At 50.0% G+C, this 21197-nt stretch overlaps 1 protein-coding gene across 2 annotated transcripts in view; it reads right to left on the bottom strand.

Annotated features, from left to right (window-relative positions):
- Positions 1 to 13290, bottom strand: part of Camkk2 (calcium/calmodulin dependent protein kinase kinase 2) — a 47855-nt gene extending 34565 nt beyond the window's left edge. For both annotated transcript variants that reach the window (XM_032886559.1, XM_032886560.1), the window contains exons 1-2: positions 13163 to 13290; positions 786 to 1311 (exon numbers count right to left, since the gene is read on the bottom strand). In XM_032886559.1, the coding sequence (XP_032742450.1) occupies positions 786 to 1253 (468 nt within the window). In that variant the 5' untranslated portion in view covers positions 1254 to 1311; positions 13163 to 13290. The remainder of the gene's footprint in view (positions 1 to 785; positions 1312 to 13162) is intronic.
- Positions 13291 to 21197: the final 7907 nt, after the last annotated feature.

Below are 21197 nucleotides of genomic sequence, written 5' to 3'. Positions count from 1 at the left end.
CACACACACACACACACACTTTAACTCATTCCCAAGCTGCTTATGTATTTAATACAATGTCACTGTTATGTAAGTCATTCTACCCCGGTGCTCTGAGGCAATAACTATTTAAATTATCATTTAATGACAAGAGAAAAAAAATAGCCCGCACAGCCTCATAGTTGCGATTTTTTTTTCCCTTCCGAATATTTTCAAGGTTGGCTGGATCTGCAGCTATCGGGGCCAGGAGCGTATCCAACGGCACGGATAGATCTCAACATCATTACGCTGGAGAGGAAGCTGAGCTAATGGAGCACTCGAACGGGCAGTGAACCTGCTGACACAAAATCCTACAACCTGCAAACTAATCTAAAACGCTAATTTTTTTTTTTAGAGAAAAAAGAAAAAGGCAGTTTGGAATGCCAGGAGTGGCTGCACACACCTGTTATCTCGGCGTTCGAGAGTCTGGGGAAGGGGGTCATACAAAGTTCAAAGCCAGCCTGGGCTACATAGATCCTGTCGATGGCAAAGAAATGAAACGGACTCAGTTCAGCAGCTACTGGGGAAGGAGCGTGAAGGACGCGGCCAGCAGGTAAGAGATACCCTCCGTCTGACTGAAAAGTTTTCCCAGGAGCAGTCAAAGAGGAAAAAAACGAACGTTTGCCCGGTGAGAACGTGGGGGGTGGCGGGGATGTTTACTTTGTTGCTTTTGAGGCTTCATCTCAGTCTGCGGCCTCTAATGTCCTTCGGGTCATCCTCCCCCTCCCCATCTACCCCACCAAGGCTCACTCAGCGCACGCACCAACCTGCAAACCCGTGATGGAGACGTGGTGCGACTCCACTGTGGGCCGCCGGGGCATCCGGGGAGAGGACTGTGGGGAGCTGGCTGGTGAGTAGGACAGGGATGGGCAGATGCAGCGTCCATTCATGTCCAGGCTGCTGCTGGACGCCGGCCCGCCCTGGGACGGCTCCTGGAGGGACATCTTGCGACCAGAAAGCAGGGACCGTGACTCAGGTTCCGAGGCATCCAGAGGGAGTTCCTGGCCATCGGCCTCCAGGGGCTGGTCTCGGGCCAGGCTGAGGTCCACGCCCCGGCCTGGTTCACACTCGGTGACCACGATGAAGGATTCCATGCCCAAGTGGATGCTTAAGGATGAGAGTCCCCGCAGTGCCTCGCAGGGCTTCTGGCTTTCCCGGCTGACACCCCCGCTTCCCAGCTCATCCTGGGGGGCCGCCCGGTCGCTGGTGGGCTGGCTAGAGACACATGATGACATGGTGTGTGTACCAACTTCATCGGCCAGGCCGGAGCACTTCCATCAGCAGTAGAGCTGCCTGCAGAAAGAGAGAAACAACCGTCAGCCAGGCAGGGACAGAGAAAGGAGTCCGTCCTCCGGGCCAGGCTAGTGACTGATTGGAGCACACGGTTAAGATCCTTAAAAACATCTTTCTGCCCAGTATGGTGGTATAGCGCTTGGGAATCTAAGGCAGGAGTATTGCCAGGAATTAAAGGCTAGCCTGGGCTACACAGTAAACACCAGGCTAGATTGTGCTACAGAGCAAGACTCTGTCTCAAAAAAAAAAAAAAAAAAAAAAAAAAACAAAAAAAAAAAAAAAAATAAATTTTGTAGCCAGTGTTCTGGTGGCACATGTCTATAATCCCAGATCTCAGAAGGTCAGGAGTTCAAGGTCTGCCTGGTCTGCACAACACCAGCTATCTTTGAAAAAAATAAATATTGGGGCTGGAGAGATTGCTCAGTGGTTAGAGCACTGACTGCTCTTCCAGAGGCCCTGAGTTCAATTCCCAGCAACCACATGGTGGCTCACAACCATCAGTAACTCCAGTTCCAAGGGGAACCGATGCTCTTGTCTGACCTTCAAAGACACCAGGCACACAGTGCACAGACACATATGCAGGCAAAAACACTCATTCGCAAATCTTTAAGAAATGGGGGAGGGACAATGTACTCTTTTGCATTTCTTCTCACACATCATGACAAGAAATTTAAATTCAATTCTTTTTTTTTTCAATTTTTCATTATATATAAGTACACTGTAGCTGTCTTCAGACACACCAGAAGAGGGCATCAGATCCCCATTACAGATAGTTGTGAACCACCCTGTGGTTGCTGGGATTTGAACTCAAGGCCTCTAGAAAAACGGTCAGTGTTCTTAACCACTGAGCCATCTCTCCAGCCCTAAATTCAATTCTTATATGAAGAAAGTATAAGGAGCCCCAAGAGACAGGATTGGCAGCTAACTGCAGTGTTGCCAAGCAGGGGCAGGGGCAGGGGCAGGGGCAGGGGCAGGGGGATGAGGGAGAGAAAATATTAAATGAGGCAGGGGCAGGGGCAGGGCAGGGCAGGTTAACCTCAGGCAGGGGTAGTAGTAGACTTTTAAATCATTTTCTTTTTTGAAGTAAACAGGACTACACAGAAAGTTCCAGGACAGCCAGACACACACACACACACACACACACACACACACACACACAGAGTTCTTTAAAGAATTAAATCAGTAATTAGGGGCTTGGGGATTTAGCTCAGTGGTAGAGCACTTGCCTAGGAAGCGCAAGGCCCTGGGTTCGGTCCCCAGCTCCGAAAAAAAGAACCAAAAAAAAAACCAAAAAAAAAAAAAAAAAAAGAATTAGTAATTACAGTGGTGGAGAGATGGCTCAGAGGTTCTGAGTTAAGAACACATGGTGACTGCTCTTCCAGAGGTCCTGAGTTCAATTCCCAGCAACCACATGGTGGCTCACAGCCATCTGTAAGGGATCTGATGCCCCAGAGGTCCTGGCATGTCTGAAGTTAGCTAAGACAGGTACTTATATATAATAAATAAATAAATCTTTAAAGGAAAAAAGAGAACTAGTAATTATCTATTTCTTAAATGCTAGGTAGGCCAAATGAAACCCTTCTACCCGTATCATCCATGCCTCACTGCAGTGACTTCTCCCACGGACTGGTAAGATGTCCTAAGCCCCCTGTGCTGTGGTGGGGTAAGTGGGGTGCACATCTCAGGCCCGCCCAGGCTGTAGACTGAGACCCTCTCAAAACAAACAGGCTGGGGAGACTGCAGCTCAGTGGTAAGAGTGTCTGCCCCATGGGCATGAGAACCTGAGTTCAAATCCCTAGCACCACCTAAGAAACCAAGATGGCTGCCGGAAGGTGGTTCCTCAAAACGGCAGAGGCTTTCCGTGTGCTCTGTACCTAGGAGCTCTACCAGCTCTCATCCTAGGACCTGAGGAGGGAGGCAGCAGATGAATAGATACCCATAAGCATTAGCTATGGCTACCACACAGAGGAGAAAACATCACACCAAGCATAAGCCCGGTCCCAAGAGGCCTCGAATGGCGTAATTCCACGGAAATGAAATTTCCATACTAGGCAAATCCAGGGAGACAGGCAGATTAGCGGTTACCTAGGACTACGGAGGAGCGTTCTGGAGGGCAATGCAGTGACTGCGAGATAGGTGCAGGGTTTCATCTTGGCAAAAATGTCTTGGAATTAGACAGGGTGGAGACTTCACAACCCAGTGCATGTACTGAATGCAGTGAACCGATCTCATCGGAGTTCATCTGCCAGGCGTGGTAGCCCACGCCTTTATTCCCAGCACACTCCAGAGATGGAGCTAGGGGGGCTTCTGGGAGATGCAGGCCATCCAGGCAAGACAGAATTACACAGTGAGACCCTGTCTCAATTTTAAAGGGAAAGGGGGGTTAATTAGAGGGCTAGGGTAGCTTGCAGCAAAGTTCCTAACTAGGATTTGAGGAGCCTTTGACTCTCCCTCAGCACCCCCACACCCCCAATTCATTTTAAGTCCTCTAATCTCTTTTGTTTGTTTTTGTTTTTCCAGACAGGGCCTCTCTGTGTAGCCCTGGTGGTCCTGGAACTCACTCTGTAGACCAGGTTGTCCTCGAACTCACAGAAACCCATCTGCCTCTGCCTCCCGAGTGCTGGGATCAAAGGTGTACGCCATGAGGTCCGGCCTCAAGGGAACTTTTAGATCAGTTGGAGAGAGGAAAAGAGAGGGTGGGGGGAGATTGGCACACACCTCCAGGTTGTCAATTCCCACCAGCCCTGGGAGGGAATATTAACCTTTCGCTCACGTGTTTGACAAATGCTGGTGGACAAATGTCACAGGCACTGAGTTAAATCCGTGCGTCGGCAATGCGTGGTGGCAGCTGTGTGCTCACCAAGGAGGGTCTCCTTAGGCCTGGGAAAACAGTGGGTGCTGACTGCCATTTCAGTGAGTAACATGGCTTCCAGGGTCACCCGCGGGAAGGAGGACTTGAGAGGGAGTAGCATGAAGTCAGGGCTCCCTGGAGATGTTGTCTGGCCCTCTAAATCGACCTTTCAGAAACATCTATTGTAACAACAGTGGGGAATCCTCCAATCAGAAAACCCCTGGCATTCTCAGCCGTCACCGGTGCCTACAGATGAACACCATTCATGATTTTTTTTTAAAGTGTTGGATTTTCTTGGTTGGAAGTTTGATTTGATTTGACTTGGTTATCTGTTCTAAGAAAGAGGAGAAAGAACATAAAGTTGGCGGGGGGGGGGTACCTGGGAGGAATTGAAGGAAAAAAAATGATAAAGATATATTGTATGAAATGTATTTTCAATAAAGAAGAAAAAATACAATAAAGAGCCGGGGAGATGGTTTAGTGGGTAAGAGTGCTTGCTGCACAAGTGTGAAGGCCTGAGTTCAAATCCCAGCACCCACACTAAAAGCTCGGTGTGACCTAAGGGTATTTATAACCCCAGCACTATGAGGGCAGAGACAGGAGGCTCGCTGACTGCCAGCCTAGCTGTGGGGTCAGAGAAAAAAAGCCTGTCCCAAGGGAATAAGGTGAGCGTGAGAGAGAGGAGAGCCCTTGTCCGTCTCCGGCTTGAGTGCAAACACGTGCACCCACATACATTGCATATACCACACACAAACAAACCCCAACAAAGTCAACCATGTGACAAGGTGCTCAGCCTGGCTTACAGGAAGAGAAGTACACATGAAAACAGCCAGCAGCCGCTGCACTTCCTCAGGAAGCTGGCCATGGAAGGCCCATATGACCTGTCATTCTTCCCATTGGTACGCACTCAAAAAAAAACAAAAAAAAAAAAAACGGAACGCAGGGCTTCAGACCCCTGCATAGCAACAGCCATGGCGTCGCTAGTCACGACTGCTAAACGGTGGACGGAACCCCGTCTATCAAAGGATAAGTGGGCCTACAGAACGTGGTAGGTCACATGAGAGTCAGAGCAGGAAGGCAAGTCTGACCCACAACCAGTGAGTGGCACCCAGGATGGTCAAATTCGATTGGACGCGGGGGTGGGGGTGGGGCCAGTGAGCACAGCGCGTAAAGCCCTGGGCTCCACCCCCAACATTGCACAACCTGCGCGCTGGTGCTTGCTCGGCAACAGGCAGTTAAGAGCAGAAGTTCAAGGTCACCTTTAGCCACTCAGTGAGCGAGTTTGAGGTAGCCTGGACTACATGAGAACCTGAATTCAAAACCGGAAGGGAAGAAAGCAGCACAGTGGTGGGCCGGGTTAAGGGGAGAGAATGAGGAAGTCCAAACTCAAGGGAGGAGCCCAACACGGTGGACAAGCTTGAGGCCACTGAATTGTAAAAACCAGTGAAGATGGCCATTTTCACTGTATGTCAAAAGTTTTTTTTTTTTTTTTTTTAGATCCAGTGAAGATGGCCCACTTAAACATTGCCCGGTTATCCATCCCTGAGAACATTAATAACAACCTGTAAATACACAGAGCAGAATCTTAACATCACCTGCCATCTTGTCCTGCCACGGCTTCTCAGCCCCTCTCACGTATATAGTTTTTATTTATGTGCGTGTCAATGCCTGTGCCACTGGAGCGCAGGTGTCATGAAGACCGGAAAGGGCACGAGCTCCCTTAGAGCTGGTTCTGAGCTGCCAGACTTAAACTCAGGTCCCGTGTAAAAGTACAACGACTGAGCCATCTTTCCGGCCCTGGAGATGAATTTCCAGAAGAGAGTGAGTAAGCAGCCATGCTAGGAGTAATATGCCACGCCTCAGTACCGACGAAGACATCACCAGCTATGCTCCTGCCTCAGCTTCCCTGTCAGTGGAGTTCCGCACTCTCTGCAGCCTGCCTAATGTTATCTTACATATCCTGATGTGATCCTCACCTTCCAAAAGAGAAAAGCGGGGCTCCGAGGCCACAGCCTGGACTTATCCTCTGCCCAGCTTGCCTTAAAATTTTCTCTCTGCCTCAGTTTCCTCATCTTTAAACTGGGCAGCTTCTGCATAGTCACGGCGAGCAGACGTGCACTCTGATCACATGACTGAAGTGCTAAGAAGCTAGTCTTTAGATACAATGTCTATGAACAGCTGAGCAAGGTAGTCTTTGATACAATGTCTATGAACGGCAGGGGCTGTGTTCCAGAATCTTCCTGAGTGCCTACAGTCCTCGAGAGTCCACCTGCAATTCCATGGATTCCACAACCGTGACCCAGACAGCCCAGGGCAGGCAGGCGACCTATATCCTTCCTCTCGGAGCCACTTCTATTGGGACTACAAGTGTTCCTGAAAAGAAAACCAGACTTGGCAGTGCCTGCGAAAGTCAATGGGGATTTTTTTTTTTCCTCGCCAACAGAAAAACAATTGCTTATCGATCTCTACTCCAGGCCAAGGACACCAAGCCATCCGCCTGGACGAAGCCGCTTTTAATCAAGTCTCCTTGGCCAGCCGGTGTCTGGCCTGGGCCTCCCTTGTCGCTGCTTCTGACGCAGGCTTGGCCTTCAAGGTCTGAAGGAAGGAGGAGAACAGAGCACTAGGACTGGGGCTAGGGCTGCCAGGGAAGGAAAGTTAGGCCCACCCAGGTCTAGGCTATGTGGAAGGATCGTGTCCCAACTCTACAATCTAAGCCAGTACTCGGAATTGTTTAGGGACCAGAGACCTTACAAGAATCCAATGAAGTTACCAACACTTTCCGTAGCAAAGAAAAAAAAATTAACCATAAATGCAATAGTTTGGCATAAAAGATTGTACTAAAAATGCTTTAAGTCCCAGCAGGCACCAGGCATGGAGTGACTCCCTGTGGTTGTGTAATTCCCCCAGGACAAGCCCTCTACAAGGAAGGGCAGGGATCGGAACACAGGATTGAAGAGGACATTCCTACAAGCTGCTCAGGTTTGACAAAATGCCAGCAGCCCAGGCTGAGCCTGGCAGTTCACCGTGAATCACAAGAACTGCCCCACCCGGAAGCCCCCTGCGCCCCGCCCCCCCCAGGGCACCCAGTGGAGCCGCCAGACCCTTCCTGGAGCAGATGGAGCCAGTCCCCAGCCAGGATGAGAGGAATGTTCCATCCTCTGCCAGGAAGCCAAGTGGCACAGGCCTCCAGGAAGCGCTTGACCATTTCCTTTCCTGGGGGCCATTTCCAACCAGCAACTGCCGCCTGCCAAATGCTGAGCCGGGCGGAGCTGGGCCACGCTGAGCCAAGCTGAGCCACTACCCGGGCTGTGGTGTGCATAACAAGTCGCAGGTAGGCTTCAAAATCAGAGACGCACCTTCCTCGGAGTCCATCAGGGTCCCCAGAGCACCTCTTCCCTGGCTCCAAGACCAAAAAAAAAAAAAGGGGAGGGGTGCGAATCAGCTCCACAGATCCCACCAAGACCAGAACGATACCATCCCAGAGTCAGGAAACAGCCACATCCTCTCTCACCTGGGGAAACTGAGGCCCTAGAGGAAAATTCATTTCACTCGTCTGTTCTTTTAACAGTCAATTAGGGATGAAGATCAATTGGGAGATTGCTTATCAAGTATGCAAGAGGTCCTGGGTCCCCAGCGCGGCTGTGAATCAGGCACAGTGGTGCACGCCTGAAATACTGTGGAGGTGCAGGCATGGAAGACGGTCAAGGTCTCAAGGGTCATCCTCAGCTAGACCACAAATACAAGGCTAGCCAGGGCTACACAGTGAGAGCGTGTCAATCAAACACACACACACACCCCCAAAACCAAACCCCCGAAGGGTCAAATCACTCCAAGTGATTATGGAGGGTCCCTAAATGGGATTTCTGGAGCAAGGGAGCAACAATCTCATGAAACATTTAAAAGGAGAGGACCCAGTGCCACAACACAAACGGGGGTGCGGTGGGGGCTGGGGGTTCGGACAGCCAGACTAATACACAAGAGAATAGAAGAGAGGCAACTGGCGACGCAGAAGGGAGCTGGGGGTGGGGGGCATCAAGGACGTCTGTCCTGGGAAGTATTTTCCCTTCCTAATTAAAATAATAAATTTCTGAAGCAGAGCCTCACTGTGAGGCACAGGCTAGCTCTGTGATCCGCCTGCCTCGGCCTCCTGACTGTGAGGATTACAGACGCCACCACAGTGCCATGCCTGCAGTGAATGTGTGAGCGCGAAGACCGGGAGTTCAGCCCCACAGCGCCCTCATAAGAAAGCCCGGTGTGACTGCCAAATGGTGTGCGTGCTAGGGTTCAGTGAGAGACCTTGTCTCAAACAATCAAGGTGAAACAATGGAGAAAGATCTCAGGGGCTGGAGGGATGGCTCAGTGGTTAAGAGCACTGACTGCTCTTCCAGAGGTCCTGAGTTCAATTCCCAGCAACCACATGGTGGCTCACAACCATCTGTAATGAGATCCGATGCCCTCTTCTGGTGTGTCTGAAGACAGCTACAGTGTAGTCATATATAATGAATAAATACATCTTTAAAAAAGGAAGAAAGATCTCAGCCAGTCAAGTCATCAAACACCTTTAGTCCCAACACTCAGGAGGCAGAGAAACGCTGTCTCAAACAAACAAACAGATACATTTTTTAAAACATTTAAAGATTACCGATTTACCTAGAGTCACACGGTAACTTAAGTATCCTTAAAACAGGTCAGAGTGGGTCGGGCTGGAGAGATGGCTCAGTTGTTGTTGACCGCTTTTCCAAAGGTCCTTTTTTTCCTAACCATCTGTAATGGAATCTACCACTGAGTGTCTAAATGACCCCAACCCCAGTTGTTGTTTTTTTTTTTTTTTTGTTTTTTTTTTTTGTTTTGTTTTTGTTTTTCCCCAGATGCCTAAAGTGGAACCTAGGGTCTCTGTAAACGTCCCGGTCTGTGATTTCCAAGAAAAAAAAACCCTAAAAGTTATGGACAGAGCCTTGCAAAGGTCCCAAACTGTCTCCTGAGTAAAGTACAGGCTGGGTCAAAATCTTAACATAAGTCATGTGGCTGCCATCCTAGGAACTCAATCTATTTGGGGAGACCAAAGGGAGCAGCCTCCGACTGTACCGGGAACAAATACCCAGACTGGACACAGCAACACAGCCTGACTGGCTGGGGAGAATGCAGTTCTGAATTCGCCACTGAATTCTCAGGCCTAGAACTTTCTAGAATACAGAGACGAAGGTGGTGGGGAGAGATCCACTCCAGCAATACACAGTCTGGCCAATCAGAGACCAGGGGGCCCTATCTTGCCCTCCCACATGGCTCTCCCTCCCTCATCCTGCTCGTCTAAATCCACCTTCTTCCTTCTCCAGCCTCAAGTGTACAACCCCCTAAGCCGGGACAAATCAGGAAACCGGGTCTACAGGGCCACCTGTCCCTCACACCTGGACCCAGAATGGGGAACAAGGGCTGAAATTAACAGAAAGGCAAGATCTCCCTCTCTTCCACCGGCTTTGAAGGCAACAGCACAATGGAGTTAGGAAGGTATGGTGGCTCATGAATCCCAGCGCAAGGGAGGCAGAGGCAGGATGCTCTTTTAAGTTCACACAGCCAGTCTGGACCACAAAGCAGGATCCTGCCTCTGCCAAACTGAACCAGGGAATGAGCTCCCTGCCCCGCCCTCCTATCTAACCATTGACTCCCCTTTAAGGGTTCCCTAACAGAACCACCCACCTTGGCTTTCCCTCAATTCTGCCCGCTGCTCAACCTCTCAGGGCAGAGGGCAAGATCCTGGCCTCCCCTCCTCGCCCCCACTTCTTGCTCCTTTCCAGGTTGGAATTAGCATTTTTATCTCGGTAACAGCCATCTCTCAACTATTTACAGCCTCCAGGATAAAAGGAGGCAACACAGAAATAGTACCTCAGCAGCTTGGGTGTGGGGGCACGACAGAAGCTTCCAGTTTTCTCTTTCTCCCTTTCCAAAAGGGAGAGATAGCCTAAGATATGGCTCATCTGTTGCACGGGTCTCCCCAGCAGCTCGGAGACTCCCACAAGGAGCAGGTCCCAGCACCCGTGAGCTCTCACAGTGCAGCATCTGTTCCCAGACCCCCAAACAGGGGGTTGAATGTTGCAGAGCCCAGCTGAGTACAAGGCAGCAGCACCCTGTCCAGTTCCTGTCACGCCCAGGGCCTCCTTCCTGCCTTGTGAAATACCAATCAGTCCAAACAAACAAAGCAGAACCAAACTTTGCCATTTCTCTGGGCTTAAAATGTTTTATAATTGGAAGAAAAAAAAGAATGAAAGAAAGAAAAATCAGCTAGGCACGGTGGTGTCTGCATGCAGGAGGCAGAGATGGAAGGTCAAGAGATCAAAGCCAGACTGGGCTACAGAGTGAGACCCTGTCTCCCAGAAGAGGAAAAGAAAGAGAAGCCCATATATGGGAAACAACACAAATGTCTGTCATGATAAATAAACCAGGTGTAGTCTGCTTGGAGCGTGGAATATTATTCAGCCATCAAAAAGGAAGGAAGCGTAGAAGATGTGATTCTGAGTGGAGCCAGACACAAAAGACCTCCTATTGTATAAGATGCGACCCACAGGCATCCAAAGTACACTAATCCCAGAGAAAGCAGATGTGTGGGTGCCAGGGGCTGGAGGGAGGGATGCCTGGAACAAGGAGTGATGGTTTATTAGGTACAGGATTTCCTTTTGAGGGGATAAAAATGCTCTGAAACTAGACAGAGGGAACAGACTACAACACTGTAAGTGTCCTAAATGCCACTGGGAGGAACCTCGCCTCGTTTTTTTTTTTTTTTTAAGGATTGGAGAACCGAGTCTGATGGTGGAGGGCTTGCTAGCAAAGTGTACCAGGCAAGCACCCTACCACCTGAGCCACATCCCCAGTCTAAGAGGTCCTAGAGAATCAGAGAGAGAGAAACATCTAAATCCTCAGCTTCCAAGGATGGAGGATAGGTGCGAACCGAGAGAGAGCACTGCAGCCTGAGAACCACCTCGGGACTCTCTCACCCACCCGTCCAAGGACTCTCACTCAGAGGACCCGTGTGAAAGTGCACACGTGCAGAGCCTCAGGATGGAGGAAAGACAGCGGCCCTAGCCACGGTCCACATCCAATCGCAAAGTCCCTCAGTTGAGTCGGATCCCACCCTATTCCCTCTACCTAACCCCTCAACTTTTCAGCCCATCTCTGAAGGCTTGGCATAACAGACACCTCCTCCAGGGAGCCTCTGGGATTCACTCCTCTCAGAACAGATTTCTCCAGAAATAGCACCCTGTGGCTTGCTCCCTCTCCACTCCCTCAGCCCTTGAGGCTTGTGGCATTTCTCAGCATCTCCCTCCTGGCATTTGAGGTAGGGACATTCTTACAGGACATTTGGCTTTCCTTAGTTCCTGCCCACTAAACTCCATGAGCGCTTAGTCTCATTTTGACAAGCCAAAAGTCCCTCCCACGTGTTTCCAAATGCTCACCAGGAGGGTGGGACTGTCCTCTGAGAAATACTGCATAGTTATTAGCCCAACTAGCGACTGCAGAGAAAGACAAGCCTGAGTCCTCCTCACAGGACAGCAGGACGCCTGTGTCTTCATACACAGCCCAGTAAACAGGCCTGGGCTTCCCCCACAAGAAGGAAAGGGAAGCCCTGCATTGTCTGTGTGTGATCCTGGCTAAGTTAACTAACTGCTCTGAGCCATTTAGTCCCAGGAACCTCAGACTCCTGTTCTCAACCTCAGTGACCAAAAACTCCCCACCACATAGGATATGGGTCAGCATTAAATGAGATAACCCAGGCATTTGCCACATAGCAAGAACTCAGTAAATGTTACTTAGGGGGTGGGAGTGTGGTTCGTTGGTAGAGGGTGTGCTTAGTAGCATGCTCATGGCACTGGGTTCTATCCCCAGCATGGATGATAAAGGTAACTAAGATCATCCAAAGAAGGGGCTCATCAGATGGTGGCTTTGATGAAGCAGTTAAGAGCAGCAGATTGTACAGGAGGAGGATCGGGCAAACTGAAGCAGCTTCTGCACACCACCACACAATCTATTCTGAAACTGCAGTGTCTGTGGGCTTGGGAGCGGTGGCAGCCCCTGCCACTTCCAAAGAACAAAGGAGTAGGGAGTTGGGAGGCAGAGCAATCCTCCTCTCGGTCCTGTGGGGGCAGAGTCGGGAGGAGGAGTAAAAGACATCATTAATGCCCCAGGGCACCTGAAGTTTCTACTCCAAGACTGGGGGACCGCACAGAAGAGGCTGAGGAAGGTAAAAGCTGCATCTAGGGTAACGAATGAAGAGCACGACCCACCCCACCCCCAGGTCAGGAGGCTCCTTCTTTGCCCAAGGCACCTGAGATGTCCTCCACCCCCTGCTCCATCCCTCTGCAAAGTGCCACCTCTTCCTCTCCAAGTGAGAGCAGCCGGGGAGGAGGCTGACAGAGCTGTGAAAACACCCCGCTTCCCAAACTGGGCATCCAGGGGGTGGGGAGAACCCTGGCAAAGCCCCGGTGATACCAGGGCACCAACCCCAGGGCAGAGCCAGAGGGAGCCGGGCATGCACTCTTCATGCACCGCTCGCTGCAGCCCTGAGGTAAATTTAGGTCAAAAGGATCAAGTCGGCCTGTGAGGTCGGGGTGATGAGAGGGCAGACTCCCGGCCAAGCCTCTAGGACCCCGGTCCCCGAGTGCCTTGCAGCCTGCGGGGGTGGGACACTCCCGCGCGCTCAGGTTCCGCACCTGTCAAGCGCCAGGGGTGGCCTAGGCCGTCGCCGGGATCCGGGATCGCCCCGGCCGGCGGACCTCGGTGCGGAACTCCAGGCCGGCTCCTGCCGCCGGGGCCCGAGCACCGCCCCACTCGGGAGGCCCGGGGAAAGGGGGCGCAGCCCTCCACGTGGCGGGACGCGGGGCGGCGCACGTGGGGTCCCCTCGGGGCCCGCCTCTGGGCTGTGTCTGCCGGCCCCGCGCGCGTCCGGGACCCGGAGACCCACAGGGAGGTTGCGTCCCCCCACTCAGCCCGGCCCGCCTCGGGTCAGCTCACCTGGGCTCCGCGCCGCCGCCTCCCGCGCTCTGCGCCCCCGGCTCGGCTTGGCTCGGCTCGGCTCGGTCCGGTTCGGCTCTCCACGGGAGGAGCCGCCCGGGCTTCGGCTCGCGCGCGGCGGCGCCTCGGGCTCCGTGCTGATTGGCCAAGGACCCGGCGTGGAGCGCGCGTACCCGCCGCAGCCTCGGCCGCGCGCGCCGGGTCCCGCGGAGACTTAAGTAGCGGCGGGGCGGAGGCGAGGTTGGGGGGGGGAGGAGAAGGCGGCCGGCGGCAGGAAGCGAGGCCGGGCTCGCCCGCGCAGGGGCGCACAGGCCGCAAGTTTGGGAGTGGGTCTCAGTTCCTGCCAGCTGCTCCACGCTGCTTTGTTCCTGAGCGTGGAGAAGTTCCCCGGAGGCGACGGGGGAAAACCCAGGAGCCGTCTGGCGGTTCCCTCCCTGGATTTCGGGGCAACGCCCATTATGGGGAAACCCTTTCCGCAGCCGCCTCCCCACCGACCACTGCTGCAGGCTCGCCCTAAAATGCATCACTCTCTCCGAACGACCCAGTGAAGTTCTAGGTCTCCCCACAAGGCTGACCAAACACTCTTCCCCTTTTTGACGTTTTACTTTACTGGAGCCTAAAAGCTCGTTTAGTCTCCCAGTTGGGTAACAACAGAGAAAGAAAAGGGTATTTCAAGGGCTCCCTGACCCGGTGGCCTTGGATGTGGGGGGTCAGTGAACGCAGTCTTGGATGTCCCTGCTGGCAGCCAAAAGGGAATCAGAGTTGAGATGTCAAATTCACCAAGGTTTCAAAGCTCTTTTGTCAGCTGGGTCCATTTCCAGCCCTCAATAAATTATTTCAATATTCCTAGGCTGGGCACTCACAAACAGTTCCCAGGACCGGACAAATAAACTCAATGAACGTTCTAATGAGATGGTCGCCCCTGATACTGCTCAACGGGTTTGCATTTCTTTGTTAGTGTAGCAAATAGAGCAAGACGAGGCGGAATAGTACACAGTAGTTAAAAGGGCAGATCTACTTGTACCCACACGGAAAGAAAAACAAAATCATGGAGAGTGAGACAGCAACCTGCCAGATGCAGAATCAGGCAGAGTTTGCGTGCCTTTTTAAGCTCCACTCTTGGAGTGACTTCCTGAGGAGACGTGAACTAAACGTCTATTCACCCCAAATAGGGCGCCAACAACAGATCAAAGACACAATTCCATCCAAGCCCAGCTTGGCGAACCAGTGAGTTTATTGGGCTTACTCATCTCCAGCGCGGATGGTGGCTTGCCAAAAGCTGCATAGGGGGGAGGTAAGATAGGTGGGGTGTCTCCTTCGATTACCTCCTCCTCTTACATACTTTAGCATCTCCCGGGGCTATGTGCTCTTGGAGGTGGGCAGCGGAGGGAAGGAGGGAGAGCAACTAATGACTCTCTCCCCATTCCTTCCCTGGAGGATCGATAACAGCCGCCCTCCAGGAAGGGACCTGTGCAGAGGCAGGCACAGCTGCTCTGATTTCAAAAGGGTAGTGGCATGTTCTATGACCTCCACACGCTACATGCTTTTAGACACATGCAAAAGTCAAAGAGAACTGGGTCACGTTAGATTCAGACACCAAGTAGAAAGTAGGCAGCTAGAAGGGGTTGCTCAGAGGGAGGGTACTTACCTAGCTTGTAGGAGATACTTGCATGGTACAAAAGTAAAGGAAGGGCGCTGGAGAGTTGACCCAGTAGTTACAAGCACCAGCTGCTCTTGCGGAGGACCTAGGTTCGATTCCCAGCGCCCACAAGATGGGTTACAACCCTCTGGAACCCCAGTCCCAGGGGATCTGACGCCCTCTTCTGGCCTTCTCAGGCAGAGCATGCATGTGGTTCACAGACATACATTCAGGAAAACCAGCTGTTCACATGAAATAAAAAGAAAGGGAGGGGGGTTGGGGATTTAGCTCAGTGGTAGAGTGCTTGCCTAGCAAGCGCAAGGCCCTGGGTTCAGTCCCCAGCTTCGAAAAAAAAGAAAAGAAAAAAAAATTAAAAAGAAAGGGAGGTGGGTCAGGTGTGGTGGCACACTCACCTTTAACCCGGGTACTTGGGAGGCAGGGGCAGGAGGAGGATCGCCACCAGTTCAAGGTCAGCCTGGTCCACATAGGAAGTTCTAGGTCTATATAGACCCTGATTTCCAAAAGGGACAAAACAATAATAATAAAGTAAATGAAGGAAGGAAGGAAGGAAGGAAGGAAGGATATGAATTGAGGGCAGAGAAGGGGACAGAGAGTATAGGAAGATGTCATGTCTGTTTTATTTCCTCTATAAATGGCTGTAAAATAAATTGCAAAAATAGTCAATGTCGAATAGTGGGTACACAGTTCTGTATTGCTCTATACCATTACACCCCCTCCCCAAGTGTGTAGCAGGGCAAGTGGGCGGGGCCTTTGGGGTCATTAATGGTAACACACGTGTTGGCAAACTTTCTTCGTAAAAGACCATCAGGTCAACATGTCAGGCTCTACCCCATGCTCTCAACAGAGACAGCGCAACTCTGCCATTTGGCAGATCCAGACAATGATGAGTCAATGGCTATGGCAGTGTCTCAATAAAACTTTTTTTATAAGCATCACGGGGTGACGTTCATACAAGGACGTCAAGGACCTTGCCCTTTCCTGTGCCTTGCCCTTTAGGAGGGCACTCCATGAAGCAGCCTCCATCTCCATCTCGGAGGTCGTCATCCATGAGGGGGGGCACTTTTGAAGTGAGGCAGCTATGCAGAGGTCCCCCATGTTCCTCTAAGTAAATCCAAAGGATGGCCTGCAGGGGGTGCCGGGGGAGGGTACCGGGGGGATACTTGGGCAACTGCTTTCCTAAGGTAACCAACACAGACCCTGGTTTCCTTTCCTGTCATTTGTTAACATTTATAATTCTATCCGAGTATGTCATGCTTTACTAGGTTGCCCATGCTTTATTATAACGCTGTAGGTAACACAGGCAGAAACCCAGTGTAAAGTTAAACACTATAGAAAGGTTTAGGGGCTGGAAAGATGGCTCAGTGGTAAGAGCACTGACTGCTCTTCCAGAGGTCCTGAGTTCAAATCCCAGCAACCACATGGTGGCTCACAACCATCAGTAATGGGATCCGATGCCCTCTTCTGGTGTGTCTGAAGACAGCTACGGTGTACTCATATATAATAAATAAATCTTTTTTAAAAAAAGAAAAGAAAGGTTTAAAATGCCCATACAAGGGCTGGAAAGATGTTTCGACAGTTACGAGAACTCATTGATCTTTCAGAGGGCCCAGGTTCGATTCCCAGCACCCACATGATAGCTCACCACCAGGTGTAAGGTCAGTTCTAGGGGATCTGACTCCCTCTTCTGACCTCCATGAGCTCTTGGATTGTTTGATGTCCAGTCGTCTTCCTCACTCTTTCCTTCTCCATTCAAGTTGTTTTGTGGTGCTGGGGAATCAAACCAAGGGTCTCGCCTATGCTAAGTAAACACTTCACTGCCAAGTTGAAGGATCTGAGCTCGACTCATGGGCTTTGCTTTACAGATGAACTGTAAATTCCTGGGGTCTGGGCAGGCGCCACAGCCACACCCCAAACATTTGCATAACTCAGCATACAGGTGGGAAGGCAGTGCCACTGAGCTGAGATGGATTTCATTCACCCACTAATTACCTGTAATTATCTGTGAGCATGGGCCGTTGACTTGATCTCTCCCAGTTTGACTTCAGCAGCTATCAGATTGGGATAATAGCACCGCTGAGCTCATAGACCTGCCCCGGGGTTTCAATGCGAGGGTGTGTGTGAAGACATTAGCTCAGAGCCTGGTACCAGAGTGCTCACTGGGGCTAACTCCCGATATACTTAGCACGGTGCTAAGAATCCCATCAATTTGTGTGCCTTTCTTATTAAAGCAAATTAGAACAAAGTGCAGAACACTGTAATTGCCTGTCACTGCCATTCAGTTCCTCTTGTGCTAGGAGCCATCCCACACAAAGAAACCAATTTCTTCTCCGAGATACGAAAACAAGAGTTAGCGTCGCGTTTTTCAACTCCCCCTCCAAGAACGCCCGAAAACCCTATTCTAGGCAAACAGATCTTGTTGTCCTGACAACATAGATTGCCAGGAAAATAAGTAAACACGACATCTGAGTCTTTTTTTTTTTTCTTTAAGGAAAACTTAAACCCTGAGGAGGGTGTAAGGCATGGAGATTTAAGACTTTATCATTTTTCTTTCCCACGTGGATAGCTTCATAATGTCCTTCTTTCATGGTTTGCCCCTCCTTCCTGAGCTAGCCTGCGTTCCGCCCCTGTTGTTCACGGGAATGTTCTGAGTATCTAGAACAAAAGAATGGGATTCACATCGCCAATGAACTTGATTCGTGGGGTTCTTTATCTTCAACAGAGCAACAGCTAAAAGAGGCCTTGAAAGCTACCTTCTACCGGCAACGAGATAAATAGCTTTCTAAGTCCTCAATACAAACAGCATTGTAAAAGATGTCAGGGATGGTTTATGAGAGGGTTCTTCATCTGTCTCTGCAAACATTTGCAGAAAGAAAAACATCAGGACACAACTGAATACTCGGAACAAGTAGAAAAAAAGTCCAGGCATCAGGTGAAGGCAAAGACGTCGGCCTGGGGACAGAGGAGAGGCATGTACGGTAGAGGCTGTCACACCAGGGACTGAATGTCTTTCTGGTCCTTAGCACTGACGGGGCTCACTCAGGCCATGAGGTCAGAGCTCAGTTTCCTTGTTAGTAAAACGAGGAAGGCACTGTGCTTCAAGATGACGAAAAAGTTCTTAGTGGTGTCTGGTGCACGATGGCTTCTAGAGAAATGGTATTATTGGTCCACAAAAAGGTAATGTTCACAGAAACATCACAAGACCGTTCTAAACAGTGGGATCTGGGTAAGGCTGAGAACATTATGTTCCCAATTCTACAACCTGCTATTTATAAGACCTTGAGCAAGGGACTTCCTCTCTCTCTGTCCCAATGCCATCTGTTAAACTGAATGAACATAGCTGCCCAGGCTTTAAGACTGTTCTGAAGGTGAACTATAAGGTTGGTATTAAAAAAATTCTTTTTTAATTCATATGTCTGTGTCACACGTGGACAGGTGCCTAAAAGACAGCCTTGTCTCTCCTGGAGCTATAAAGTCAAATGCAATTTTGTGTTGCCCAGTGTAGGGGTGCTGGGAAGTAAACTTGAGTCCTCTGGAAGTGCAAGTGCCCTTAACCACTGAGCCATCTCTCTAACCCCAGACATGTAACTATTTGTGTAAAGAACTCAGAACAGGCCATTCTGTACATTTTAGCCATTCTTATCCAGGTCAGGAAACAGGCCACTAGATCTACCGGGATAGAGTGCCCACTGTTTTGAGTCAAAACACCTTCCCCCTTTTCTTTTTCTTTTTTTTTTTTTTTTAAAGATTTAGTTATTATTTATTATATATAAGTACACTGTAGCTGTCTTCAGATACACCAGAAGAGGGCATCGGATCTCTTTACAGATGGTTGTGAGCCACCATGTGGTTGCTGGGAATTGAACTCATGACCTCTGGAAGAGCAGTTGGGTGCTCTTAACCGCTGAGCCATCTCTCCAGCCCCTTCCCCTTTTCTTTGAGGATAATTTCTTTTTTTTTTTTTTTTTTTTTTTTTTTTGAGCTGGGGACCGAACCGAGGGCCTTGTGCTTGCTAGGCAAGCCCTCTACCACTGAGCTAAATCCCCAACCCCAATTTCTTTTTTTTTTAAAAAAGATTTATTTATTTATTATATATAAGTACACTGTCGCTGTCTTCAGACACACCAGAAGAGGGCATTGGATCTAAAGTACACTGTCGCTGTCTTCAGACACACCAGAGGAGGACATTAGATCCCATTACAGATGGTTGTGAGCCGGGTTGGGGGATTTAGCTCAGTGGTAGAGCACTGCCCTAGCAAGCACAAACCCTGGATTCGGTCCCCAGCCCCAAAAAAAAAAAAAAAAAAAAAAAAAAAAAAAAAAAAAAAAAAGGACAAATGGTTGTGAGCCACCATGTGGTTGCTGGGAATTGAACTCAGGACCTCTGGAAGAGCAGTCAGTGCTCTTAACTCCTGAGCCATCTCTCCAGCCCCCTTGAGGAAAATTTCTGAAGACCACTGGGATAGACCCGAATGCTCAATGGCTACAAAGCTTTCAATTCTTTCTCACCAGACCCCTTTCCCGTTTAATCCATTGTGAGACCTTTAATGTGAAGTCGCCTGGAATTACGCCATTACGTAACATAATTACTGGCTTCCTTCTGCCACCACACACTCCATTAGGGAAAAATCTTAAAAGCCAGTCGGCTGTCACCCAGATAGTTGTGTCACTCTTGGGGTCACTTTTGATAGTGCCACTTTCCATTTGACACACTGTCTGCCCCTGAAGAACAGCCTGGGAGGCGGAGTCACCGGTGAGCTAAGGGCTGCTTCCCTGCTGAGATGTCCATCAGCTGAGAGCAGGGTGGCCAGGGAGCTGTGTGAATGAAATCAGGCGTGGCTCGGTAGCAGTGAGTGTAACTACATCACTTTGTGCCCAGGAACTCTGGATCACACACACACACACACACACACACACACACACACACACACACACACACACACACACACACACTAATTTTTTAAACGCCTTAGCTAGCTCAAAAGCTGTGCAGTTCTAACCCTCTGACCCCGGCTATCATAGATTTTCCTCCAGTACTCCTGAATCTAAATCTATGATCTTTGCTGCCCTGTTCCTTGTGTGTGTGGGGTAGTCTTTCCTGCCTAAGATGCTTCTGGGCAGTCCTTTTAGGGACTGCACTCCTCCTCACCTATATTTTGGATGATTTTCCTTCTGCAGTTATAAATCTGATCGTCTCCCTTCAAAACATGGTTCCTCCTTTCTCCCTCCTCCTAGCCCTCAAAAATCTAAGGGTTCCACCCTGTCTCCTTTCGCCTGCCCATTGGTTGCTGGCATCTTTATTGATTGATCAAAAACCAACTGGGAATGAGAACCATGAGCATTTGGACATGCAGATTCCCGATGAAATCAAAGCAGTAGAACCAATCTCCAACATGGTTCTACGTCCAAACGGCCTCGGTACTTGGATCTAAGATGCAGTGGTGTGCTGGTTTAAAATCAGAGCTGTGGAGGCAGAGGCAGGCAGATCTCTCAGTTTGAGGCCAGCCTGGCCTACACAGTAAATTCTAGGCCAGTCAGGGTGGATATGAGACATTATTGTTACCATTTTTATCTTTTTTTTATAGGAGAAAGGGTGGTGATTAAAGCCCCATCCTCATGACCACACTCAGTTGTGGTGTCACAGCCCAGCACCAGGAAATTTTATGCCAGAAACCTCTCGTTTTTCATTTTTCCTACACATTCCAGTCAGTTCTGATCCGTCCTGACAGCTCTGGGGTTTAATGTTGATGCATGTGGAGTCCAGCTAGCGCAGTAAATGGGAACAAGGACTGGTGGCGTAGCTCAGTGGTAGGACACATGCTCCGCATGTGTGTGACGCTGGATAAGCTAACACTGTCTCCCCTCCCCGCCTCAAGCAGGGATCAGCCAACTGCAGTGGCGCAGACCTGTTTACACAGGACTCCAGGGAGGTTGAGGTAGGAAGATCTAAGTTTGAGGTCAGCCTGGGCTACAGTGTCTAAGAAAAACCAAACATAAAAGGAAATAAACTCACCATCTAGTTTCTCGCTGGGAGAAATTTTTTTTAAACTACACAGCCATTATTGTGATTACATTTCTACAAATACAACCTCCACAGAAATTAAAGCAAAGATTTTTTTTTTTTTTTTAAACATCAACACTCGGATTCGTGTCTCTCCTTCTATCGTAAGCCTGTCTCCAGAGCAGCTGTCTTTGGCCAGCAAACACTCCCTGGCGATGGAGTTGTTTTTCATTGCTTCAGAGAGAAACTGTTTCTCATTAGAAGGTTTAAATATAACAGAGAAAGAGCCAATGACAGAAGCTGCAAAATCTGGTTGGTTCCTTGTGGCTTCAGAAGAGCTGCTGTGTGTAGGCTGCTTTGGCCTTAAAACATAGGCA

This window comes from Rattus rattus, chromosome 16 (genome assembly GCF_011064425.1).
Source record: "Rattus rattus isolate New Zealand chromosome 16, Rrattus_CSIRO_v1, whole genome shotgun sequence".
Taxonomy (NCBI): Eukaryota; Metazoa; Chordata; class Mammalia; order Rodentia; family Muridae; genus Rattus; species Rattus rattus.
Note: the sequence above shows the minus strand (reverse complement) of the source record. Positions and strands in the feature narration are given on the sequence as shown.